The 26,397-nt window shown below is 38.0% G+C and overlaps 1 protein-coding gene across 11 annotated transcripts in view; it reads left to right on the top strand.

The window, feature by feature from the left end:
* Window positions 1-26,379, top strand: part of EMSY (EMSY transcriptional repressor, BRCA2 interacting) — a 55,607-nt gene extending 29,228 nt beyond the window's left edge. For 10 of the 11 annotated variants that reach the window (XM_063393705.1, XM_063393707.1, XM_063393701.1 and 7 more), the window contains 14 exons: window positions 2,657-2,921; window positions 4,996-5,265; window positions 7,413-7,562; window positions 9,302-9,475; window positions 12,101-12,237; window positions 13,784-13,957; window positions 14,848-15,046; window positions 16,401-16,565; window positions 16,829-16,987; window positions 18,680-18,739; window positions 19,800-19,951; window positions 21,372-21,935; window positions 22,899-23,267; window positions 24,855-26,379. In XM_063393705.1, coding sequence (XP_063249775.1) covers window positions 2,657-2,921; window positions 4,996-5,265; window positions 7,413-7,562; window positions 9,302-9,475; window positions 12,101-12,237; window positions 13,784-13,957; window positions 14,848-15,046; window positions 16,401-16,565; window positions 16,829-16,987; window positions 18,680-18,739; window positions 19,800-19,951; window positions 21,372-21,935; window positions 22,899-23,267; window positions 24,855-25,049 — 3,033 coding nt within the window. In that variant the 3' untranslated portion in view covers window positions 25,050-26,379. The remainder of the gene's footprint in view (window positions 1-2,656; window positions 2,922-4,995; window positions 5,266-7,412; window positions 7,563-9,301; window positions 9,476-12,100; window positions 12,238-13,783; window positions 13,958-14,847; window positions 15,047-16,400; window positions 16,566-16,828; window positions 16,988-18,679; window positions 18,740-19,799; window positions 19,952-21,371; window positions 21,936-22,898; window positions 23,268-24,854) is intronic. The other variant, XM_063393706.1, reaches the window with a different exon arrangement.
* Window positions 26,380-26,397: the final 18 nt, after the last annotated feature.

Here is a 26,397-nt window from a genome sequence, read left to right as displayed (position 1 = left end):
GATATGCCAAAATATATATCTGGATGATTTTGGTGGGAGAAATCCCCTTTAGTAGTTTTTCAGTAGTAAATTAGCAGTCAGTCTTGTTCATTCATATCCAACAGCACATTTCCAGTTTGAATGTAAGTTGTTAGATATAAATGAAATTCTTTGTTTCTGCATGCCAGCTCTTTGAATTGTTTTGACATTTTAGTAAGTTGGAGGAAGATTTGTCATAACAACTAATAATGTCACAGCTCCAGTTTCTCGATTCTCTTGTAATAAAGTCACTTGTGTAGGACATGGAAGGAATATAGCTAGTGGAGTTTTGGCAGTTATAATCTTATTTTTTCAGGTACTAAATTTTGACATCTCTCAAAATAGAGCTGACAGGACTAAATTCAGTACATGTTGGGAGTTAGATTTTACTGTAACAATTAAAACCAACAATAAAAAAATTACCACCTTGATTTGTGTGTGTGCATGTTTAAAGTCAGGCAGTTTCTCTGCTGTAAAACGTGGCATGCAGTTTTGATACCCTTGATGAGATTATTTGGATCATTTCAACATACATGACAAAACAGTATTTCAGAAATAAAATGTCTGTGATCTCATCTTTAATACTTAAATTTTTACCTGAATTTTATGATTTCTGGATATAGTTTGTACTGAAGGTTACTGAACTTTGCTCTTCTTTTTCTTAATTTTGAAAGATGACATAGAATAGACCACTGTTGAGCTGTAATGCTTTACAGGCTTTATTCCTTCCTTGATTAAATAAAGTATTTTTAAGTGATACTCTTGGACTTAGGGAAGTGCAGTGGTGTGCAGGAGTTGCGATGATGCCTAGATTCATTATACATATCTGTACTTAGTTGTGATGCTGAACTTGCCCTGTCATCGTGTAGTTTATATTCATGTAAACCTATAATCTGCCTTTTAAAACTGCGAGTTGTCCTTTGACTGTATTCCTAAATTAGTTACCCTACGTGGAATGGAGCTAACCCTAAACTTCAGACAGTTGGTATTCCTAGTATTAACTGACAGTTTAAGAAATAGGATAAAACTCCAGAGGCATATCATAGAGTCCTTTCACTTCCAATTCTCACACTAGAACAAGCTGTGTTGTGTTCAACTCATCTGTATGTTTGTAGCCTAAGAGCAATTTGAGAAAGGTGTTTTGATTAAATCAAGATTAGGCAGAATGCAAAAACAAGACTGATGCAGAGAAAATGTTCTCACTGAGGAATGCAATCAAGTAGAAAAGGAGCAGGGTGTGGAAGCCTTGTCCTTCAGACACTGGTTAGTTATGGTCAACCTACTGTAGCTTGTGGGGTAGTAAGGTTTTGATTTTCCTCAGAGCAAAATATTAAAGGCTTATATGAGCAGCAGAGACTATCAAATTAAGAACTGAGACAAAAGAAGAGGCAGAACCAGCCATGGTGGTGAAATTTGCTGCTTTTATTCCATCCATGTGGCTATTTCTCTTTTTTTTTTTCATTTTTCTTTAAGCAGATTATAAACTCGTAATCTCTTGTTGCTTGCTTTGTTGCTTAAGTCTATTTCTGGTGCCATTATCATATTATTTCTTTATCAGGCAAAAGGTTGCAGTAGTGCTTGGCTAGCAGTGTAAGGCTTTCTGTGTGAGCTGACACAGGTTTTCTTTGCCCCTTTTGTACCTTATTTTTGTATTGGCTTTTGTTACATTGAATCATTGATAAGTTTAAATTCTCATAGTTTTAATAAGCAAAATTTCTGTTGGGACAACAGTATTATTAAAATAATTTCTCAATATTCTTGCATGATAAACTGAAAATGTTGTATTTTTGTGCTTCTTTTCCTATTTTAAATATGTAAGTACAAGAAGGGACATAGAAATTGAATAAAAGGAATTTCCTTATGTAAATAGTCCCCATATTCAATACTTAATAAATGTTTAGTTTTCTAGGTCAGTTGCATAAGGACAGACTTCTTCCAATGCTGTCATGAATTCTGTGTTTTTCTGTCAGATCAGATTCATGAAGTCATAGTTTTAACTTGCACTGGAATGGTGTTCATTCTCTTCAGACAAATGGTTTTCATACAAATCAGAAAGGATTTCTTGTTACTGAGAGCACTAAATAAAGCAGAAATTGCTTCAAACCAAAACCATTTTTCTTTCACTGATGAAATATTGTTTACAGCCTTGTAGATCAAAAGCATTTCCCAGTACTGACTCAGAAAGTGCTTGTTAATTGTTAAAGAAAAAAAAACCCCGTCTATTTTCTCTCATTGCTGTTTCTTGATATTTTTGCGAGGTTTGGAAGAATGGTTCTTAAAACTTGCTAAAAATCCGTTCAGTTTCTCTTAAAATGGGTTTCAAGCTTCCTGGCCCAGTTTAATGAAGTCAGGTTCATTCCTGTCTGTTTGCCTTCAGACATGAGATAATTCTACTTTATTGGATAGTAATTGTTTTCCTTAAAAATCCCAATTTTAAGGAAATGTTAATCACCACTTCTTTAAAACAATTGAAACTTTTTCTTGTGAACAAATGTGACTGACATTCTTAAAAGCCCTTAATAAACATGTATCCCTAAAACTAAATACACAGACAGTCATGTTACTGAAATTTCTGTGCTTCTAAATAAACGCAAGGAACAAATGAATTTCTTCTTTTTTTTTTTTTTTCCTCTTTTAGGTCATAATAGTAACCACCTCTCCAAGCTCAACTTTCGTACCCAACATCCTTTCCAAGTCCCACAACTATGCAGCAGTTACAAAACTTGTCCCAACATCAGTCATTGCCTCAACTACTCAAAAGCAGCCCGTGGTTATCACTGCTTCCCAGTCCTCTGTGGGCAGCAGCAGCGCCTGCTCCACTCCCTCCTGCACTGCAAATACTATTGCTGTGACTGCTGTAGTGTCATCCACACCATCAGTGGTTATGTCAACAGTAGCACAAGGTATGGCAATTATCTTGTAAGGGCTCTTTCATTGAGGAATTGGACTTTGCAGTGAGAATAGCACTGGGGAGATGCACTTCTTGTTTACGTATGAGTAAAGCACAGGACACGTGAAAGAAAGCTGCTGATGAAACTAACCCAAGAGACTCCACAAAAGTTCTGTTGAACTGTTTTCCTCTGTACTTCAACAGTTAATGTGCAGATCCTCCTTTTAAAGAGGATGTAGTGGGGTGGTGTGACATTGCTCTAAAACAATATAACCTCAAAATGACTGGCTTTAAGGACTTTGTCTGGTGCATAGAAAAATGTATATTTTCAATATTTGAAGGTGATGGCATCTCTAAAAGCCCAATTTACAAAAACATGCAAAGTAAATACAACTTATCAAGTAAATACAAGTAATCATCAAGTAAATACAACTTATTAACATGCCCAGATGACAATTCTGAAAGGTAGAGAAGCGTTTACACCTTTTTATTGGTGTATTTTATCAGCATGTCAGTTTTAAAGTCCTTTATAATAAGGACTGGAGTGGGCCTGATTAAAATTCTTAGGTTTCTGATTTCAAATTCCAGCTGTGTATGCTAGCTTGACTCTTTCAGCTTCACAGCCTCAAGCTAGCATTTGAAAGGGAAGCTGTGAATGAATGAATGAATGACTGGGCCTTAGTGAGCAGCACTTGAAAGAAAAACTGCCTGACAATGACAGGTGTCACATCACAATTTTTCCTGGTCTGTATTTTCCATTCTTGTTCCATTCCACAAAACATTAGGTAGCCATATCAAGGCTAAGGGAGTATTTTCCTTCCCACTTGCATGTATTAACGTAATCAGGTATTAATCTGTGGAGCAGAAGGGCACACAGCAGGGTTTCATATTGTTTGAACTGTTGATTTTTAGTTGGGTTTGATCATGGAGGAGACTTCAGTTCTAAAGTATGTTAGGTGAAGTATCTCTCCAGCATTTTTTTTCCGAGACTGTCAGTATCATTGCAGAAGATGCTGGTGAAAAGTTTCATGATATGAACTGATAAAATCTTCAGATGTAAAGTTAAACTTGTGAATGAAAAGAGCTGCCCAAGGAAGTGATGTAATCATCTTAAATGATGCAGTGAGAAAAGGGTTGCTTATTTAGATTGCCAGAATTGTACCTTTGCTATGATTCCTTCATTATAACTGCCATCTGATTCTGTTTTCCACTACAACTGGGATTTAGTTTAAAAATTACTTCATGGGATACTGGCTTTGTCTGTCTGTTTTGCTTCTTATGGATGTGTAGTTTAGAATTATATACAAAGCTAGATTTTGCTCTAAATGTTGCGACAGCTGTGTAGGGGAATGACAGAAATAAGTAATAAGATTTATTTGGGAACTTTGTCTTTCCATCTTAAGCAGACTTCTTTTAATGACTCTTACTTACAGAATCACCTAACCTAACAGCATACAACAAGCAGCCCACAGTTTTATAACTTATATACAATTACTTGATTTTTTTAAAATGCCAACTGACTCTTTTGCTAACAGATACTCCCTTCCAGCGTTGATGGGTTTGATATTTGACATTGTCCTATCACCAACGTTTTGTCATTGTGATTTTGGAATCATTGAATCACAGAATGTTTGGGGTTGAAGGGGACCTTAGCAATCTAGTTCCAGGCCCTCTGCCAGGGTCAGAAACACCTTCCACTAAACTAAGTTGTTATAAATATTTATAAATATAAATGGATCTATCTATATATTTAAAATACTTTCACTGTAGTTATTTTGCTGTCTTGAAGATTAAAGATGGGTCTTTGAAAATGTTATTGAATTATTTGTATTACTGTAAAAGGTGCAGAAGTAGACTGGGTTTGTGGTCTTTCCATTAGCTGCTGTTCTGCTGCCACATTGAAAATCTGTATACAGCTCTGTCGCCTCCTAACAGAGCACTTTTGCTTAATGGGAGCTTTATTTCCTCACATATGTCAATGCATTTTTCAGTAGTAAAGATAATTGAAATGTAAGATTATTTTAGAAATTACAGTATTTTTCTTTCTCATTGCACTGTTGAATCTTAAACCCTTTACTCTTTCACAGGTGTATCTACATCAGCAGTTAAAGTTGCCTCTACCAGACTACCTTCCCCAAAAGGTTTGGTTGGGAATCCAACTCAGATCTTAGCACAGTTTCCCAAACAGCATCAGCAATCTCCCAAACAGCAGCTGCACCAAGTCCAACAGGCCCAACAGCAGCAGCAGCAACCGCAGCAGCAGCAGCTGGTGCCGTGCTCTGTAGCCCAGCAGCAGCCACAGCAGTCTCAGTTGCCAGCTGGCATCAAGCCCACCATTCAGATCAAACAGGAATCAGGTAGTTGGAGTTGATCTTGGGTCACATTGATGAGGTCTGACTGCAACTCAGCAAAGTAGGGTAGAATTCTGTCCCAAAATGTGCATGGGGGAGTGGTCGTGAAGAATCATTTTTTTGACTACAGGATTTGGCTTCAAACATGAATATAAGTAGATAGTGAAGGATGTTTAAATGTTTTCAAGTAACAGTAATTAAAGAATTTGTTTTTTTCACTCTTCTCGTTTGGTTCAGGTATTACAGCTCATGCTTTAGGTATACATATGCTTTAGGTTTTTATCTTAGAGGTTGAGAGGTATGTAAATAACTTCAAAAGTAATGTGATAGGCAACGTGGAACATACTGGTTTCTGAAGATCCAAGAATTGTTCAACTGTATCACCTGGAAAAAGAAGTTACTCCATGTCTTAATTTTTTTCTTTGGTCCAGAAATCAAAATATACTTTTGAGATACTTGTCAAAACAAATACTGTTAGATCTGGAAGTTAGACTGGATTCTTTTTGTGACATTGATTCATTCAGCTGACTTTGGGCAAGTCATGTAATCTTTATTTGTAATTTATTTTTATGTAATCTTGGCTTTTCTCTGCTGTAGCACACAGTTTTTATCTCAGCAAGAAGTAGTAAGAAAGTTTGCAGTTATCCAGTTCTCAAATAAGTGCTATAAAAGTGCAAAGTATTTTGTGTATATTAATATAAAATCAGTGTTTTATTTTAATCCTGTCAGTAAAATTAATATTTTATATCATAATATTTAGATCAAAGAATTAAAATAGACAATGAAAATGAAAAAATAAACAGCCCTACTCCTATCCTCTGCTAAAACTACCTTTTGGATTATAGGACCATTGCGTAAGAAAAATAATAGCTACTAATTAAGACATAAAAAAGGCTTCCAGCTACTGAACAATATCAATATGAGCTTCATTTCCTTGTCTTCTACAATGAATTTCGGCTCATTGTGCTTTTTATTTAAAAGTTTCTTTGGAAGTGCCATCTGATAGCAATTCCTTCTGGAAGATGTGAATCAGTTTTCATGGAGACTACTTTTTATCCAGTTTTGTGTCTGGATGATGCAGAGACTTCAATTTCTCTTTCAGTTTGGAGCTTACTTGCTCTGTACTGCTTTTATAGTCAGTGTAGAGAGAAGAAAACATCTCTGGAGGATGATTTTGTCCACATCTCAAGTGGACAGAATTTTTCACCTAGGAATACTTGTGTACAAACATAAGTGCTTCATCTAGATGGGATTCATCCAGGCTGTGTATTCCATGGCATTTGGCCACTACAGTGCAATGCAATTACATCATCATGGAACAGATCATAAGATGCACATCTCCTGAGTGCACTTTTGAACAGGTGTTGTGAATCCACTGGTTTGCAACTGAGAAGGGAATCTCACAGAGGTACCATTCCCCAACACAAAATGGAGAGAGGGAGCAGAATCCTGAAGGTACTAAGGTGCCCTCATCCTTCATTCTTACTCATGCTACTCATAGCTTAAGCCAGATTTCTTTGTGGCTTTAAGATAATCAGTAAATCAGGGGGAACGAGAGCAGTTTACTTAAAGTAACCTTCCCCAGCGAGTGTCACATTTGCTTCTGTACAGTCACTAATACTCCTTGTGCAGAAATGTTTTTTAATTTATTGAGGATGGTAAAGTTTGTCTAGGCGTATGGCACATTAGGATTTACAGACTGAATTGATGAAGAGTTACTTTGCTTCTAGGTGGTTCATTGTATATGAACCTATTCAGTCTTGGTTGTGACCCATTGGCTCCTGGGAAAGTTCTGAGTTTCTGTATCATGGACCAGGAAAAATAAAAATTACATCAGCAAATCAGTGATGGAATGGACAGTGGAAGTAGCTAGGAAACGAAACAGGCACATGATGATGACTTTCTTGGAATTTACAAAACAAACAAAAACCCACAACCAAAACTAAGCAAAAAACCCTAAACCACCCCCCCACCCCTGCAAAAAAAATATTAAAACCTCAAAAATTCAATAATTTTTTTCATGAACAAGAATACATGGGCTCAGAATTGAAGCCTTGTGGGGCTAGTAGCCCACTAGGCCTTCGTCTGAGAAAGAATTTCAGAAAGTAACTTATCGTGCCTGTATTTTAACAGTGACCTTTCTCCTTTCCTAGGTGTTAAAATAATCACTCAACAGGTGCAGCCCAGTAAAATCCTTCCCAAACCAGTTACAGCGACCTTGCCCAGCAGTAGCAATTCACCCATTATGGTGGTTAGCAGTAATGGGACTATCATGACAACTAAACTGGTCACTACTCCCACTGGTAAGTTATGGCTCTGAGAAGGGAAGGGAGGGTAAACCCAGACATACAGGTCATCAAACATGGTTTCTTAGGGAAAAAAAAAAAAAACCAACAAAACACTTACCTCTTCTGAACAGTGGGCACAACACCACATTCACAATCCTATTATTTATTCTAGATCAGGAGTTTTGCACTGAGTGCTCTTTTTTCCCTCTGTTTGAGTTGGTACACAAAAATATCATTGTTCCATCCCCACTGGGTTTATTTTAAAGGAAGTTTTCATGCAACCTATACAGATACTTTGCACTTCTGTAGTATCTTATGTTGTATGCTTTACACTGATTTAACTCAAGCAGACAGGTCAGCACCATTTCTGTTTTGCATAGCTGGACTTCAAAAGACATGTGACTTGCTCATAGTCCTGCAGTGAATTTATTAAAAGACCAGTAAATTGAAATTTAGGCTCCCAGTGTTTTTCTGGGCATCTGATTGTATTTGTGTTTCTAATAGATAATAATGCAGACTGTTCTGATTGTAAACTTGCATGAGGAAAACTTGAAAGGTAGCTTTATCCCGGTTTTCGGAAAACTCTTTATTTCTTGATTCTTTTTTTAGCATGGGCTGGGAATATTAGAACCATAAAATCGTTACAGTTGGAAAAGTCCTCTAAGATGATCAAGTCTGACCACTCACCCAGCACCACCGTGTTCATCACAAAAATCCTTGTCCCAAGTGCCACATCCACATGGCTTTTGAATGCTTCCTGGAATGTCGATTCCACCACTTTCCTGGGCAGCTTTTTCCAATGTCTGACCACTCTTCCCCTGAGCAGTTCTTTCATAATATCCTACCTGAAGCTCCTCTGGTGCAACTTGAGGTCATTTCCTCATGTTCTTAGCGTAAACTAATGGTTAATACTCCGTTTGTGACTTCTAAAGTACTCCACAGATACATTTTTGAATACATGATAAAAAACAGAAGGTTTGCAGTTCATTTAGTTGGTAAAATTTGTACTGTGCTCTCTTGGATGTGAACACACCTTTCTTGACGAAACAAACTGTTCTGCTCTGTGATCTTTAGCAATTAGGACACTATCTGCAGCAGTACAAGCAGAATGGAATTTCAGTGTTTGTGTAGCTCTAATTATATTTGAACAAGTTTCTTTTGTGGACTCAGTTCTCTTTCCATTCAGAAAAGGACTAGTTCTAAAAAAACAGCATTTATACTATGTTGAGAGGCTTCTTCTGTGCTGTGGTATGCTAAATCCATAAAATAACATCATCATTGTAAATTATATTTTTTTCTAAGAGTGTTACTTAAACCAGTCATTGGTGGTTCTCTTTATAAGCAAACTGTCATATAGGAGAAGTGTAATTTCTGAGAGGAAGGGATGAGTTCTGGTCATCTCAACGAATGCCTGACTCCTGGACATCAAAGGGAGCAAGAGGCAAATCTACAGGCGGAATCTGCACTTCTATTGAAAATTACAATTTTATGCACAAGGACATGAATTAAAATGAAGCAGTCATGGAACATTTGTTAAAATACTCAGAAGACTGTTATATCCATTTAAATTTAGTATATACTTGAATATTGCTTGGTAGATTTAAACATTACTAGAAGAATTTTAAAGGGTGGTAATAGATCGCAAGCTGGGATGTCTTTGAATAAATCTGACACATTTTTCCTAAATATATTTTTCCACCAATATTAGTAGAGGATTGTAACAGTGAACTTCTTTTCTCTCTCTCTTTAAACAGGAACTCAAGCAACATATACACGGCCAACGGTGAGCCCCTCTCTGGGAGCTCGGATGGCTGGAACTCCAGGGGCTGCTACTTACGTGAAAACTACAAGTGGTAGCATCATTACTGTAGTACCAAAATCACTGGCTACTCTAGGAGGGAAGATCATCAGCAGTAATATTGTTTCTGGTAGGCATACCAGTACTTTTGTTACTGTTAAGACTTTGTTTCAAAAGTAACTTAGGGCTTGCTCTAACTGTTCAGGGCTTTTCTGTGGATTGCATGCTGAAATAGTTGTTAGGACCTTATTGAAGAAGTCAGAAGAAAAATAGCTGAGCATGAAGAAGAAGGTAATAGGTAGAAGTTTGAAGGTGAAGTGTCCCTAAGGATTGTGGTAGTTCTTGTGTTTAAGAAGGAAACAGCAAATATGAAAGAAAAACTGGGAGGAAGGAGAAATGTGGGTGTCACCCTGGTTTTGAAGACTTTTCTAAGCCTTCTGTAATGTTCTTCATATTAGAGTCAGAAATTTTACCTTATCACACTTTCTACTATAAACAATGGCCGTGTTTTCCTAACTGTCTTTCATTGTTTACATATTTCTAGGTGGGAAGAGAAAGTTAATTGACAGTTATCTTAACCAATGTGGTTTGAGAGGTGGAATTCCATCCTCCAATCCACAGGCCCCATAAGAAATGTATAAAACTGAGTTTTGTAAATAAACTCATCCCTTTTTCCTGCTTCACTCACCAGCGTGACCTCGTGTAGTTCTTTCCGTATCCACTGTAACATGTGGGATACAGACTAGTATGTTGTACAGAGAGCAGAAAGATCAGAAAACAGTATTGGCCCCAATTTAAAACATTTTATAATCTCAATGCTGCACTGATCTGTTCCACTGCCTGTCCAAAGAACCAGAATAAAAATGGACTGTGTATGTTAAATTCAGCTATGCAGTCTCCCCCTGATTTTGGTGTTTTATCAGTGGCAGCCTGTCTTTCCTTTAGCCCATGTTCTGCCTTAAGCTTTCCCTCCCAGCGTTATGCTGTATTTTAACGTGCTGCTTATCTTTGTTAGTCTGGTGAGTAGCCCTGGTTCTCCCTGCTGGCACAGGATGTCCAGAGAAGCTGTGGCTGCCCCAACCCTGGAACTGTTCAAGGCCAGGTTGGATGGGGCTGGGAGCAACCTGGTCTAGTGGAAGATGTCCCTGCCCTTGACAGGGGTGGAACTGAACGAGCTTCAAGGTCCCTTCTGACCCAAAATCTTAAGTGGTTCTATCATCTCTAACGATAAGGTCTCTTTGGGACCAGGACCAAGCACACTAATACCAGTAACAATTTCTTAGTATATGTTTAGGACTTGAACTTTGTTTAGCAAAGACCTGACATGGCACCAGCCAGCTCCAGTCACCGTAAGGTGCTGCACAAGCTATCCAGTAAATGCCCTGTTGGGCTGTAATCTGGTGGAGCAGTTTTACAGGTTTTGGTTTCCACAATATTATATTTAGTGATGATTCAGCATCTTCTTTGGCAACAAGTAACTTTTTTTAGCCTGTTGTGGGTATGGTGAATTGTTAAGACAATTTCTAGGTCTTGCAATGAATTATACACAAGTGGAAATATTCTCCTGAGCAGTAGCTAATGTGGGGAAACCTGTGAGTGATCCTGATGAGAATAATAGTGATTTTCCTGAAAGAACACAAGTTTGGAAATCGTGCCTGCTTTTTTTCTTTTGTTTAATTGTTTTTGCTAAGGGAGTAGTCTTTAGATGCCTCTCAAGTCAGTAGGACTAAATAAATCATAATCTTGTCTCAGCATTTCTTCCCTTCCCCAGAATTAGTAGAATCATTAATCTGAAATAGGTGGTAAAGTACCTACAGGCATGAATAATGGGTAGAAGGTAGTAAAGGGAATTATTTGGTTTGCAGCTCTGTTGTGACTGAATGGTGCTTTCTTCTGGAGAAAGGAGAAATTGTTGATAAAAAGCTGTTTGAATAGCTACTGCAATGGCAGTCTGATAGCACTGATGATTGATTCCAATGTATGTACTTTTGTAGACTGTGGAAGGCTGACCAGAATTACTTGTCACTGTAGGTAACTAAAAACCTGATAAAGGGAATGGAAATAATTAAATACTAACAAAGGAAGAGAAATAGCCAAGACAACTCCTAAAAAAAATCCACAAAAAAACAAACAGAAAAACAAAACCAACCAAAAAAACAACCCAAAACCAAAAAACCACCACACGTCTAAACTGAGCTTTTATGGACTAGTTGTGAAACAATAGTATGTTTTTCTTCTTTCTTTCTTTGAATCCACTGCTCATCACTTATATTACTACAGAAGGAGCTGGTGTTTCTCTTGACTGGAGATACATCCTTGGTACATAGATTCTTCTGCAGAGGTCATCTGTAGAAGAATATTTGTCTGTGCAAATAGGACCTTGAGTTGAATATCAGTGATGTCCTTATCCCACCCTAACTCCAGCCTTTGAAAAGTTCTACATGTTTGCCTGAGAAAGCTGTGTTAGTATGCTCTGTAACTGGTGAGAAGGGATTGCCTATCCTAATATAGAATACATTATGTTCCCCTGGGCACACCTGTTTTTACTGTAGGTGAAAATTTTGTCAAGTAGGCCTGTAATCTTTCCATGTTGAGTTGGGTGACATGAATTCCCATTCCAGGTGCTGCTGGTTTCTTGATGTGCTGTCAGATTTAAATACAAGGATTCCTCTACAGCTTACCAACATCTATGGTGAAAGGAAATATACCAAATGTGATAAACTTTACATTATTTCTTTTCCCACAAAAATTTTAGGAACTACAACGAAAATCACTACAATTCCAATGACATCGAAACCCAATGTGATTGTTGTGCAAAAAACTACTGGAAAAGGAACTACAATTCAAGGGCTTCCAGGCAAAAATGTTGTCACAACACTGTTGAATGCTGGGGTAAGTAATTGTTTCAAGTCTCAAATGGAGAGCCTAGTGACAAGCTGTGTGGTGGCTGCTGCATTCATTCTGCTAAAGGCTCAATTACAAGCAAATAGTGCATGAGCTCCTTAACAGATCCAGCATGCCTTGATGTCAGGGATGTTTGAAAACTGACTGGTTTGCAGAATATGATTCCATGCTTAAAGCAAACTGGGGATGTTTTCAGAGGTAAAGGAAAATATAAACTTTAGAACTTACTTTTTGTTTCCATGGATAATGATTTTGTATTCCTGAATTAAATTAAATAGATGAAAATTACTAGAATCTTACCCTCTTTGCTCCAGTGAGCACTGAGGTCCTGTTAATAACTTGCATCTCCAGCTATTTGTCTTTTGGATGTAAAGGGCAGAAATAAACTGTGTCTTCACAGTAGGGGAACCACTTTCTGTTAATGTAGTGTAGTAGTAGTAGTGTAACATTGTAACATCCTGTGCCCTGGGTATTGCATAGTGGTGAATTATTTTTTGGATAACCAGACGTATACCTAAGAATAAAATGAAGTTTCTGGGATCAACTAAGCTTATCTGTAAGTACTTGTAAATAAAAATGATCAATGTTCCTAGGTAAAACTGTGCGATTTAATGCCTTAGTCCTGTAAAATTTAAAAGGCTGTTTAAGTAGCAGAACTACTGAAGGGGTTTTTTCTTGATTTAAAATTGTTCTTTTTAAAATATTTTGTGATTTGTTTTTTTAGGTTTTGAACTTCCCTAGTTTTAGAATTAAAGGTGTATTTGCAGACAAGTGGAAATCTTGTGATGTTTACACAATAGTAGCTACCAAAATGGGATGGTTTTTTTGAAACAAGCATGGTTTGGGGGATTTCCAGCTATTTCATGGAAATTGGTAGGAACTGGCTACTAATGTTGTTACTCACTTGGTTTGTTGCTGTGCAGAGCTTAAAAAAGCATGCTCAATGTCTTTGCTCTCCTTAAGCTGTCAGGAGTCTAGTCATATGTAAACACTATTTTAAAAATTTTTCTAAAATTCTAAAACGGCTGTGAATCTGCATTTTTGATGAAGTGAACTTTTAGTTGAAAAGAAGTCCATACGTAATTAATGTCTTGGTCCTGAAGACAGTGCCAAAATCTATATTTTTTTTAAAAGACAGTACCAAAATAATTTTTTTTTTAGAATCTCAGTTCAAGTTTTGTAAATGTCTTGCCAAAGTTAGTGTTAATAGAAATTGGTGGTCTTAAAAAAATTTGTGAAGGATTTGAAGAAAGTTCCAATTTGAAAAGATTCATGACTTTTAGTTACTTATTTATTCACCTCTTCAGAGCTACTCAAAAGGTAAGGTAATGAAAAAGTGGATTTTGTTAGCTTTTTCAATTCAAAACCATAGGTTCTTTTGTTCTTGGCCATCTAATGTATTTTGTATCAAATAAAGGTAGTTGTAGCAGTAGATTTATTTCATGGTACGCACACTCATATATAACTGTATTTTTTGGAAAATTTGGTCTCACTGAACCATTAAGTTAACCTGTAAACTTTGACTTCTCTACAGGGGGAGAAAACTATTCAGGCAGTGCCAGCAGGAGCAAAACCTGCTATCATCACTGCCACAAGACCCATCACAAAAATGATTGTTACACAGCCAAAAGGAATAGGGTCCACGGTCCAGCCAGCCACCAAAATCATCCCAACTAAAATTGTTTATGGTCAGCAAGGGAAAACACAGGTACAGTGAGGACCCGTTTCTGTCTTGGAATGTACCCCTAAATTTTAATGGAAAGTAAATAATTTTTCAATGTATTTCTTCATTTGTTCCAGGTTTAGTATAAACCTATGCTGTGGGAAATGAGACTTAGTGGCATAATGAGGTGGCCTCAATCCTGATTTCTCAAGCACAGTACCTGCATTTGTTAGCTTTTTCTGAAGGCCTAGAGCAAGCCAGAAGCATTTACTAAGCCTTTTCGGTAGCTGAAACTGTCTGGCCATGGCTCCAGATGCTTGTTTACATCTTACAGCCAATGGTTAGACCATTACAAATAAAGATGCAGAGTCTGGACACAGGTCATTCATCAAATCTGAGGTTATATTGAAGTTTATTTTCTGCTTCATACCTGTTCTGGCTGTCCCTGCAGCCTTGTGTATTGGTGGGGCTGTATACAGAGAATCTGGCTTATTTCTGGATGCTTTCAGTTTCAGCTTTTTCTCTGGCTGCACTTAGTATTTATTTGAAAGAACTAAACTTTTATCAGGTGCAACATTTTGTGTGTTTTGGTTGTTCAAGACTGTATTTATTGTGGAAGTGCTTGTTCTTATCAGTGCAGTGCATGTTCCAGCTCACTTGCATAGCTTTCTTGTATCACACTAGTTTTATCTAGCCCTGAAAAATAACTGTTTAGTGGTTTATTGTGTCAAACACTTCAAATTACTGAGTAAGAAGTACATTCTTGTGCATTGCCATTTACTTGGACTTCGTGGTTTAGTAATCAAAGTTTCTAAGTGAAATATTAATATTATGTAGGTGGCGTACATAGATTTGAGTGGTACCTCGTACTCTGATTGCTCAGATCTGTTTTCTTGAGTGCTTTTATTATAAACAAAATTTACCTTTCTAATTAGGTCCTCATAAAGCCAAAGCCAGTGACATTTCAAGCAACAGTTGTGAGTGAACAAACCAGACAGCTGGTGACTGAAACATTACAGCAGGCTTCAAGGGTAACAGAGACAGGAAACTCATCTCTCCCAGAAGTGAAAGAAGAACCACAAACCTACACCGACAGTAGCTCTTCTTCTACAGAGTCTTCCCAGAGCTCTCAAGGTCTGTGTTGGTGTCACATAATGTATGAGTGGACTGTTTTCCAAGCATGCCAGCTTGCTCCAGAGAACTCTGTGTGTCTCCTTTTAGCACAGGTTTCACTCCATCTGTTGACAGTGAAGTACCATTGTTCCCTTACTTTTATATTTTTCTTTCTTTTGAGCTACTTACTTCCTTTCATTGATCCTTAATATTTTCAATTAATTATTTCTTTCATTACCTGCTTTCATTAATCATGAAAAGTGGTGATAAAGGTGTCTTTCTGGGCTCCAACTTGCTGTTACAATGCAACCTGTTCCCTCTTCCTGGAGACTCTGCCAGAGGTAGGCAGGGTAGCAAGTTTTGAAGGTTGTTTTGGCAGTCCATGCTCTGCCACTGTCTTCCCAGAGTGTATCAAAGCATCTCTGCTACATGTCTGAAAGCTGCCATGGGACCAACACAAATATTGGTCCTTTTATAGACCTGTACATGCAGTATACACATACAGGATGTGTATCAGACACGCAGTCCTGATGGGAATTCTGCCCTGACTTCAAGCCATGGTACAGATGCAGCTCTTGGTGTGTAAGAGGAGCATAAGTAATACGGCATAAACAAAATCCAACCTTTGTTTGGGAGTGAACATGATACGTATCATTACGGCAAGTAAAAGCAAGTGTCTCAGTGAAACCTTTGTACCTTTTCTATATAATGTTGTAACTGCTGGTCTATATGGCCATTTAAGTAAGTTTTTAAAAATTTTGAAGATTCAGCCCACTTAAAAAACTTTAGGTGCTGTTAGTTCAGAATGCTGAACACATGGTGATCACCTGAACTGCTAAAACCTTCTAGAAAAAAAGTTCAATCCAAAGCAAATTCAACATCCAAAGAAACCTGCTGAACTTTGATTTTTCAAACAAAATATTTTACAAAAAAGTTAAGATGCAGAACTTTTGTTTTTTGCTGGAAACTGTTCATAACATCAACAGTGTTTTACTTCAAGAATCAATTGAAATAGAAACTAAAGTGTAGCAGAATGAGAGTATGCATCTTTGGCAATGTTCAAAGCTACTAAGTAATTAGTAATTCGGTATAATTTTGAGCTATCACCCTGCTTTAAAGCAAGAAGCTGGATGAGAGCACTCCAACCTTAAATGGTTCTATGATACTTGAACTGGCAGAGGTTGCCCAGAGAAGCTGTGGTTGCCCCATCCCTGGAAGAGTCCAAGGTCAGGTCAGACAGGGCTTGGAGCAACCTGGTCTAGTGGAAGGTGTCCCTGCTGTTGGCAGGGAGTTGGATTGAGATGAGCTTTAAGTTTTCTTCCAACCCAAACCATTCCATGATTCTTTGATGTGCCTTTGATTTTTTTGCAAACAGATTCTCAGCCTGTAGTCCATGTGATTGCTTCAAGAAGTCAAGATTGGTCAGAACATGAAATTGCTGTGGACACAAACCCTACAATAATTTACCAGGACGTCTCCAGTGAATCTCAGTCAGCTACTTCCACAATAAAAGCTTTGCTGGAACTTCAGCAGACAACAGGTCTGAAAACCAATGAGATTGTTTAGGATAACTTCAGAGGTTATTTTTTGCTTAAGTAGGCTTTTGTAGTAAGTTTTGTAATTGAAAAGCACTTATCTTGAATCAACTTGATTCCTTCCTTTTTATTCTGTATCAGTTTGTATGCACCTATTCTATAGGGTTCACTATATTTAATTAAACTGGTGCATTGATATTGTAGATTTATTTTACTTTGAAGGTTTATATAATAGAGGTTGATTTTATGCTTTGCTTTTCTTCTAAAGCAGTGAAGGAAAAGTTGGAATCAAAGCCAAGGCAGCCTACCATTGACTTGAGCCAAATGGCTGTTCCAATCCAGATGACTCAAGAAAAGAGGCATTCTCCAGAAAGTCCTTCAATTGCAGTTGTAGAGTCAGAACTAGTGGCTGAATATATCACAACTGGTAAGTGATTAAGGTAGTGTGAGGATGGCTTGGCACTTGAACTCTGAGGACTTAATTTTGAAGTTTTCTTACAATAGGTTTCACTTCTGTGTTTTTGCTGTAATTTTCTGTAGAGGAAATCAGTCTTTTCTTCCACTCCTGAGACCCTGTGCAGTGGACAGAGATTGCATCTGCCTTGCTGGGGAATAAGGGAAAATGTTTCTAACTGAAATAAAGGCTGGTTGCTTCAGGATAGCCCAGCTGAGTAGATTTTCTGTTCCCTGGATGTAGAAGAGAGACTGTGCCACCATCTTTAAATGAAAATGTCCAGTAAGGAGAAAGTAGAAAAGCTACAAGAACTGTAGGCTAGTTTTTGTACATACTGAAAGGAGTCAGACATTGAGTTTGTTAAAATCCATATAATCCCGAGTTAAAGCCAGGTGTGCATTTAGCATGCTAATGTAGCCCCAGTTTCTTCATTTGCTAGAAAGCTTTGAACTAACAAACATGCACTTTTAAAATATGTAAGTTACTCAAATTCATCTATTTAAATTCTGGACTTCTCCTATTTGGACATCCATTTCATGGAAGTGCTTTCTCTTGTCTCTCTGATGTTCCCTACTATCCCAGAACACTAGGTATGAGCCACTTCTCATACATACATGACAGGATCAGATTTCCTGTTTTCCATTTTAATTTCTTAAACCCACATTGTTGGTCTCTATGTTATTTGGAAAATGAAAGCAAAAATGTGTTGAAAGTCTACATTGGAAAAGAGAAATAAAACTTAATTGTATTAAACTGTGTTACTGCATATCTGTAGCTCTAGTGATTTTAGTGCTGAATGCCTAATCTGATATTTTCGTTTTGTTCAGTACCTCCTGCCCTTGCTCCCATCCCTTGAAATTTAAACTGTGTGAAATTGGAGCTAGGAGGATGTCAATTATTTTTCTTTTAAATAGTACTTACTATATCTGGCTTCAGTTTCAAGTGTTTCAATCATGCTCCCTTGGATCTCCTTTAAAACAAACTCCAAAGTATAGTAAATGGTGTTAAAGTGATTTCCAATTAGCAGTCACATATCTTCACTGACACAGATACTGTGCATTGAGCTTCTCTTCGAGGTTGCAGTTTTTGATGGGTCTTGCTGTGATAGTTGATGTACAAGAGGGCCTTTTGCAGGGAGGGTGGAAAATTACAGCCAGTGTCTTTGTAGACTTCAGTACTTTTCTGCAGCTTAGAAGCCATACAAAGTACAGTGGCTAAAAATTTCCTGGAGATATGGATATACTCTTTTGAATATTAGGATTTCTGTAAACATTGATTTGAAATACAGGAATCCACCAGAGAAGCGCAGACTCCTATGGGTTGGCAGCAGCAGGTTCTGCTGCAGCACTAAACTGGTTACTTTGCACTTAGATTTTTGTACCTTCCCCCAGTTTCCCTGAACTTTCCCAAGGAATGCAAGTAATTGAGTTTCGTTTTGGTTTAATTTGTGCTTCTCTGAATTTATCAGTAACCCACATAGCTATATTTTTTGCTAAAAATTCAGTAGTAAGATAGTAAAGAATCTATAGTCTGTTGTGAAATGTCCTGCATGGGCCTAGACCAGAGGATTAGGTATTTGGGAGCTGGGGTTCAGCATGTGCTTCCTCATGAGATGAAGGGAGCAATTCACACATCTTAGTGTCACCATTTTTTGTCTGTCTGCAGACTCAGGAAGACAACACTGTATTGGTTCACATTCGGAAGAATATCTACACAACCATATAGGTTAGAAACTTTATTTTTAAATTAAGTTTTCCATTGTGTAGGAATTGTTGGGAGATATCCAGGATAAATCTGGCACAGCATGCAGGCCAGTATTGATATAAAGCAGCTGTCTCAGAGTGAGAAAGTAAAATTACCATATTAATTCAAAATTTGACCTTTCCTTGAACATTCAGGAAGGTCACTAGAAACTTTTTAATTTTAAGTTATGTTAGATTAGAACTGAGTTTAAACTTTGCTTGCTCTCCTTCAGTGATTAAATATTTTGTAACTAAGAAATTTGATTACACAAATGTTTACAAATTAGTATGGACAGACATAATGTGATTTGAATTCATATCAGTGACTGGAATATAAAATGGTTTTTTGGGTTTTTTTTTCTCAGCAGCACATGATTTTTCTGTCATTTCACTGTTTAATTACAGGCCTATCACTATAGATTTGTAGCTCAAGCTAGATCTGTTCTCAAAAGTGACACAGCCCCATAACAAGGTCTCCATTGTTTTGATTTATCATTTCTCATCTAAAAAGCCCCACTTGCTTTAATAATACCCAAACATTTTCTGTCTGCTAGTCTTTCAAATTTATCTTATGCTCTGGGGAGTATTGTGTGCAGTTTATGAGTGGTAGAAACCTGGTGAGCAAGGCTTGCTGTTCTTAATTGCAGTCAGTTGTGGAGGTCCTTTTAACAGTGTAAAAACCACAGAATAACTTGTGTTCTACTGCAGTGTTCTAGTGCTGCATAAAGAACCCAGGTGAACATCAAGTATAAACTCTCCTTGCAGAATTGGTGTTTTGGGAACATGTGGCCAGAGGAAGTTTGGACCAAGTGTGGTTACATAGGAAACAGAGACAAAAGCAGAACTCCCAAGCTGCCACTTTAAGAGGTTTCTCAGAATAGATCTATCCATTAAGGTTGACACTAGCATACAGTGAAAGACATTTTCCATACTTAGATCTTTTTCACTCATATATGCCTTCAGTTGAAGCTTAACTGCAAAACATACAGTAGCAGTTGGTGCAGGTAGTTCTGGAGAAGTGCCACTGACCTCTTTACTTTCAGTCAGTCACCGGTCCCAGCCCCACCAGTCATCTCAGCCCCAGAGGACTCTGCTGCAGCACGTGGCTCAGTCGCAGACAGCAACGCAGACTTCGGTTGTGGTGAAATCTATTCCTGCATCCTCCAGTGGTGCCATTACCCATATCATGCAGCAGGTTGGATTCTTTCTTTTCCCAGCAGTCTATAAACGGCGCTAGGTCATAAAAATTACGTAGCACCAGGGTTTATTGTGAATGTATATATTATGGTGCTGCCACAAAAAAGGTTCAGCATGCAGGCAATTCAATGATTTTAATATTGCCTCAATAGCCAAAGGAGAGGAGGTTTCGATTAAGTATTAGAAATAAATATGAGAAATAAATTCCTTACTGTAAGAGGTAGTGAGGCTCTGGCATGGGTTGCATAGGGAAGTTGTGGATGCTGCATCTCTGGAAGTGTTCAGGGGCAGGTTGGACAGGACTTGGAGCAACCTGGTCTAGTGGAAGGTGTCCCTGCCCATGGCGAGGGTGTTGAACTTGATGTCCTTAAGGTCTTTTCCAACCCAAACCATTCTGTGACTGTGTTTTGATGGTGACAGGGGCTGTAGTGTTGTGGTGACCTGACCTGTTTAGGTTATGTTGGTGGTAATGTAGGGGGAAGAGGCCTGAAATGGAACCTGGTCAGTACAGAGAGCACAATTTTTTTTCCATTTGATGTTTTTAGTTTGTGCATAGGAAAACTTCCCTGAATCAAAAACTCAGATCATATTTAGATCAGGACTGTGGGGATTCCAAACAATTCAAACAAGCAGTGCAGCTTGTGGTGAAATCTTGCTGAAGCCACTTGAATGATCAGTACCTGCTCAACTCCAGAGTTCCAACTTTAGTTTGGAACTTCAGCTGCAGTCCAGAACAGTACTGCATTAGAGTTATAAACTCATGTTAGGCAGTATGTTTTTACAGGTTTTGGATTAGGCTGTTTGATCTTGCTAACACCATTTGTCAGTACATTTATATATTTTGATTTACAAAGCATAGGTTGCTTGTTCCCTCAAAAAGTCAAATGTTTGTGTAATGTTCAAGAAAAATCAGAATGCAATTTTGAGAAAGGAAGAAGAAGAAAGGATCTCTGCTGAAATAGGACAGCCTGTAGTTATATGGAGCCCTGCAGAAGAAACCCTAGAGAAGATGATTAGGCTTTCGGGAGGCAGAATAAAAATTTATTGTGCAGAGAGACTGTGGCTTGAATGAGGAGTTACTGGCTCAGCCACCTGCTACTCCCTGCTGCTTCATATCCAACTGCCATAGGGAGTTTTGAGCCTCAGTCTGACACGAGCGAGATCTGCATAATCCCACTGAGGATTAGTTGGAAGCTCATGTTCTCACATAGAGATGTACCAGTTTAACATGATAATAATAGATCTCGATTGCTTATGTATTGTGAAACACCCACGTAAGAGTATCTTTTTATACATGAATTGGGAGTCTGTAATGTAAAAAAAGTTAAAGTAGTCCATTTGAAACACTAAAAATTATTTCTAGATTGTGTATTCTTATATTCCTCTTTACTAACTTGCTCTAAATTCTTCTTCTTAAGGCCTTAAGCAGTCACACGGCATTTACCAAACACAGTGAACAACTTGGAACTGAGGAAGGAGAAGTGGAAGAGATGGACACCTTGGATCCTCAGACTGGTCTGTTTTACAGATCTGCCCTGACACAATCGCAGGCACAAAAGCAGCAAAAACTGAATCAGCCACAGCTGGAACAGACTCAACTGCAAGTGAAAACTCTGCAGTGTTTCCAGACTAAGCAGAAGCAGACAATCCACCTGCAGGCTGATCAAATCCAGCACAAACTGCCACAAATGCCCCAACTTTCCATAAGGCATCAAAAGCTAAGCCCCCTGCAGCAAGAGCAAGCACAGACCAAACCAGATGCACAGCACCCCCCACACCATATGATGGCCAAAGAAAGGCAACTCCCTACCTTAGTGGCACAGCCACAGCAAACTGTAGTACAGGTGCTTGCAGTAAAAACCACGCAGCAGCTGCCCAAACTGCAACAGGCACCAACGGCACAAAAAATCTACGTGCAACCCCAGCCCCCCCAGAGTCAAATGCAGCTACCTGCCTCTTCAGAGAAACAGCCAGCAAGCCAGGTAACGGAATATTGATAGCATGCAAAATACTCGTCGCTGTTCAAGGAAAAAAAGTAAAACACCGACCCTGTTGCTGTAGCAGTGTTTTGTCCTGGCAAGAGAGAATCCCTCATTCTGCTGGTAGTAATTACCCCAGCAGAAGGTTGATACTAGGAGAGAGAAGCACATGTTATAGGGGAAAAATCCATAGAGCTCACAAACGTGTTTTTTAGGACAGTTTTTGTTAATTTCAGCCACCACTGGTGCATGGAATTTGTCCCTAGTTATTTTCTTTTAATTTTTAGATAATGACACATTAGTAATTTCCATTCCCGTAGCACTTTTTTATTTCTGTAGAAATAAAGATGAATACACTGCAGTCTCCTAATGCTCTCCATTGTTCCTCTTCCTTTACATCTTCCTGAAGTTATATGGCTTTCATGTATAGGAGTAATTTGATTTTCCTTGGGAGGGAAAAAAGGCAGAGACTGAGGAAGATGGGAAAAAATGTATTTTAACTAACTCCAGGAAAGTACAAATTTTTTTGGCCCTTTCAGGAATAGATGTGAAAACTAGCAAACATACCAGGGGGCTGTAAATCCCAAAGGAAAATTAGACTGCTGCTACAATCCTTATCTAGCAGCCTAAAAAGCTGGTTTTTTCCCAGGCTTCAATTAACTGTTGCCCTATCATTGCTAATTCCTTTGTTAAAACACTGAGTTTCAATTGTCTTCCTTATAGCAAGTATGTTGTTTGTGCCATTCTGTCCTTGGAAATATTGATGAGGAATTCAATAAAAAAATATTAACTGTAATATGCACAACAAAAATTTGATTTTCAGGTGCAACATCTAACTGTAATGCAAGGATCCACTGTTAGAGAGATAACTTTTGAGGGGCATGAGCCTCCCTTTGTTTCAAAGGTACAAGTGGCAGTTCTGTGCCCAAACTGGCATTGCTGGTTACCAGCCTATTTCCCATGCAGGCATCCACGGAGACATCAGTAGCAGATATATTGAGAGTGTCTATGGTGGAAGCTCAGATTGATGCAAACATAGAACATACGATAGTGGATCCCCCAAACAAGGCCACGTCCACTAGTACAGCTGCTAGTGAAGCAGAGTCGTCACCTTGTACCCAGGGCCCGAGGGTGGCTGCAGTAGGGATGACGGCACCTTCCATCCCCCAGCAACAGACACATACAGAATCCAGCTCAAGTCCTCCTGCTGTTGGTCCTGCTTTAACAGAGAGGAAACTGGATGCACGAGGAATACCTACGACAAACGAGTTCATGCACACTCAGAATATATCACAAAAGAAAGCTGAAGAGAGCTCATCAGAAATTGTTGTCCAGGTAAGAGAAGACTGAGCAAATAAGGCAAAGATTGAGCAAAGCAAACACGTATCTGATGCGATGGTAGTCACTGAATGATGTTTGAGGACTTGTGGGTTTATTCCCCAGGTTTTGGTTCTGTATCTACTCTTAGCTTGTAATCAATTGCTATGTTGAAGTATAAGTCTTCTTAATTGGGTTAAGGTTTCTCTAGTGCTGTGTCATTCACTCTGTCCTCTGTGTCTTCCTTCTGTTAAGAAAACAACCAAACTCATCTCATTTTGCAAAGTGTTTTCATTTGCAATGCTTAAAACTGCTTCAACACTTAGTATGATGTTCTAGAATCTTTTATATTATCTATTAAAGTTGCTTCTGACTATAAAATTAATGACATAGTAGGGTTGTTCTTACTGTTCTTACCTTATTCAGCAAATAAGGTCTGCAATCAGAAGAAAGCCTTTTAACTTCACTTAGGATAAGACCACTTCTAAGATAAAATTACTTTTGATATTTAGCCTGAATGCTTTGAATCATTTCCTAACTGCTATGCTTAATATTTTCATTAATTCTGCTGCCTTAAATATTATGGTTTATGTTGCAATGAGTTGTCAGAATGTCAACTGAGGAGGTATTTAAGTCTTCCAAGTGTTATTTTGTGAATCTTTGTAGACAAGTTGGCATGGCATATGTTCACACAAATGGTAGTGTGGATTGAAATTGTTTTAATATGTGTCATACTTGTGTTACAGTGAAAATACTTCTGATGTGAGAAACAATTTGTGTACAGAGGTTTCAGATTTTTTTTATGCTACTTTGTGAGGTCTTTACTGGGGCTAACTTCTCTTTTGTAGAAATTGCTATTTCTGTATTCGTTTTTAGTCCTTCTTGAATAGACAAGGGTAGATTCCTGTTTTACTTCAAACCTGTATCTTTTGAGAATTGGTACTGTTTCTCACTGTGGCATGCTACAAGCTGTTTCAAAAGTCAAATAATGCCCAGAATTTCATATAAAGTCAGAGATGTAGCTTCTAACCTATGAAAATATAAATAAAAATAAATAACATAATAGCCATAATAATAATAATCATAGAAAATAAATAGCTATTGTGTTTCCTTAGCCTCTGAACTGGGCTCTGAGCAGGGCCAGAGCTTGAGCTCTATTGTATATAAAAACATAGTCCTCCTGGAGTGCTTGGACAATGCGCTGCCTGGGTGCAGTGTACTCCTGTGCAGGGCCAGGAGTTGGACTCAGTGGTCCTTGTGAGTCATTTTAACTCAGATTATTCCTTTACTGGCACGTCTTGTCGGAAAAAGATCAGGCTGAAGAAGATACTATCTCTGCTTTGGGTTTGCAGAATAGTGGATGATGGGGGTTGGTTATACTGTCACAGACCTTTAGGGAAGGTCAAATGCCAAGATCACTGCCTGGAGAGCAAGATCAGTCAAATTTTACCTTTTACAACCCAATCCAGTGAAAGGGTGTTTTCAAGCCTTAGTTAGGGAAAATTGCCCTTGGAAACTAAATAATCCCTTTCCCATAAAGCTCTGTGTTTGCACAGATGCCTTTACCTTCAAAATTGTTCATTAAACTTAAATATTTTCTTTCAGACTATCCCTCACTATTCCATCCCTTGTCACTCCAGCTCCAATGTGGTGGTGGAACCCAGCGGGCTCCTGGAGCTCAACAACTTCACCAGTCAGCGCCTCGATGATGAGGAGACAGCAATGGAGCAAGATGTGGACAGTAGCACTGAGGACGGCACTGAGCCCAGCCCCTCTCAAAGTTCTGCTGAACAATCCTAAGGAATAGGGACACTGGAGTGCACTTTAAAATATCTTGGGATTTTGCGCATCCAAGATGCCCTTCTGTTGTGATGTCTTAGAGCACTTTGCCTATTAGTATTGTTCATTGGACTCTTGAAGCATCAGTATGTTTTAACAAGACAGCATTGCAAAAGCTACATCTTAAAAATTGTTTGGGAAAAAAAAAAAAGAGAAGGTGTACGTACCAAGATTTAGTAAACCTGTGACAGTGGAATGTACTTCTGTTCAAAAACAAATCTGCAATGAATTCTACAGCTTGTGCTATTGAAGCCCTTGCCCAGATACTGAAACAGCTTTAAGTGAAAAGGGATCATTATTTTGCTGTGTCTTTTTAGCTGTTGAGCAAAACACCATTAAAAAAAAGAAAACGTTTAGTAAATATTTTTATTTTCAAATAGCATGTGAGAGAAAAAATGCCTCTGACAGTGCTGGAAAAGCTCCAGGAATTTTGGAATTGGTTAGCTTTCTTGCACTCATGCTCACTTAATACTTTTTTTCAGAAGCTTAAACTACTTTTTTTAATTCTTGTTGGTGAATGTTTGGAAATAAGCAAAACAGCTAACTGGTAGCAAAGTGGATTTGCTAGTGGAGTTTTGTTTTCGTGCTTTACAAGAAGTAGGGTAATGGTAGATGGGGCACTTCTTTGTGCCATAAGCATGCAAAGTGCTCATCTACTCTAGTTAATCTTTGATTATTTATTTAAATATAAAATTTAAAGTGAGAAAAGTTGTTATAAAAGTTCCTGTGAAACAGGCAGTTGTATTAATTCTAGTACAAACCAGGGAGGAGGTGTATTTTGCTATTAATCAGTTTTTCAAAATTGGGGATAAATAGTTCAACATCTTTCCAAGTTGAACTTGAGAATTTAGAAGTGAGCTAAGACTTTTAAAAATCTATATTTTACTCTTACATGCTGTTTTTAAAGTTGACCATTTGGGGCGTTTAAAAGCTTAAATGAGTATACAATGGTAGGTTTCCAAAAATAGCCTTATGTCTTGGCTTGTTGAAGCAATACATTGGGGTTTTGTGATAGTTACAAGTCACAGCGAGTGGTTTGGGTTCAGATGGGACAAGAGAACCAGTTTTAATACATTCTGGTAATCAAGACATTACATTTTTTTTTCCAAAATGTATATAAACACATGTTTTTAACTGTTTTGTATAGATTTCATTATAAATAACTAAGCATTTTATGACTTTGACATATCATTTAATTGTATATACATGTATAAGCCTAACTGCCCACGTTTTGGTGCTGAAGTACTGTAAGTAGATTTCATCCAAAGTCTAATACAGCTTTTTGCGTCAGTCTTTTTTTTAATGCTGT

This window comes from Prinia subflava, chromosome 3 (assembly GCF_021018805.1).
Source record: "Prinia subflava isolate CZ2003 ecotype Zambia chromosome 3, Cam_Psub_1.2, whole genome shotgun sequence".
NCBI lineage: Eukaryota > Metazoa > Chordata > Aves > Passeriformes > Cisticolidae > Prinia > Prinia subflava.
This window is presented reverse-complemented; position numbering and strand designations above follow the sequence as displayed.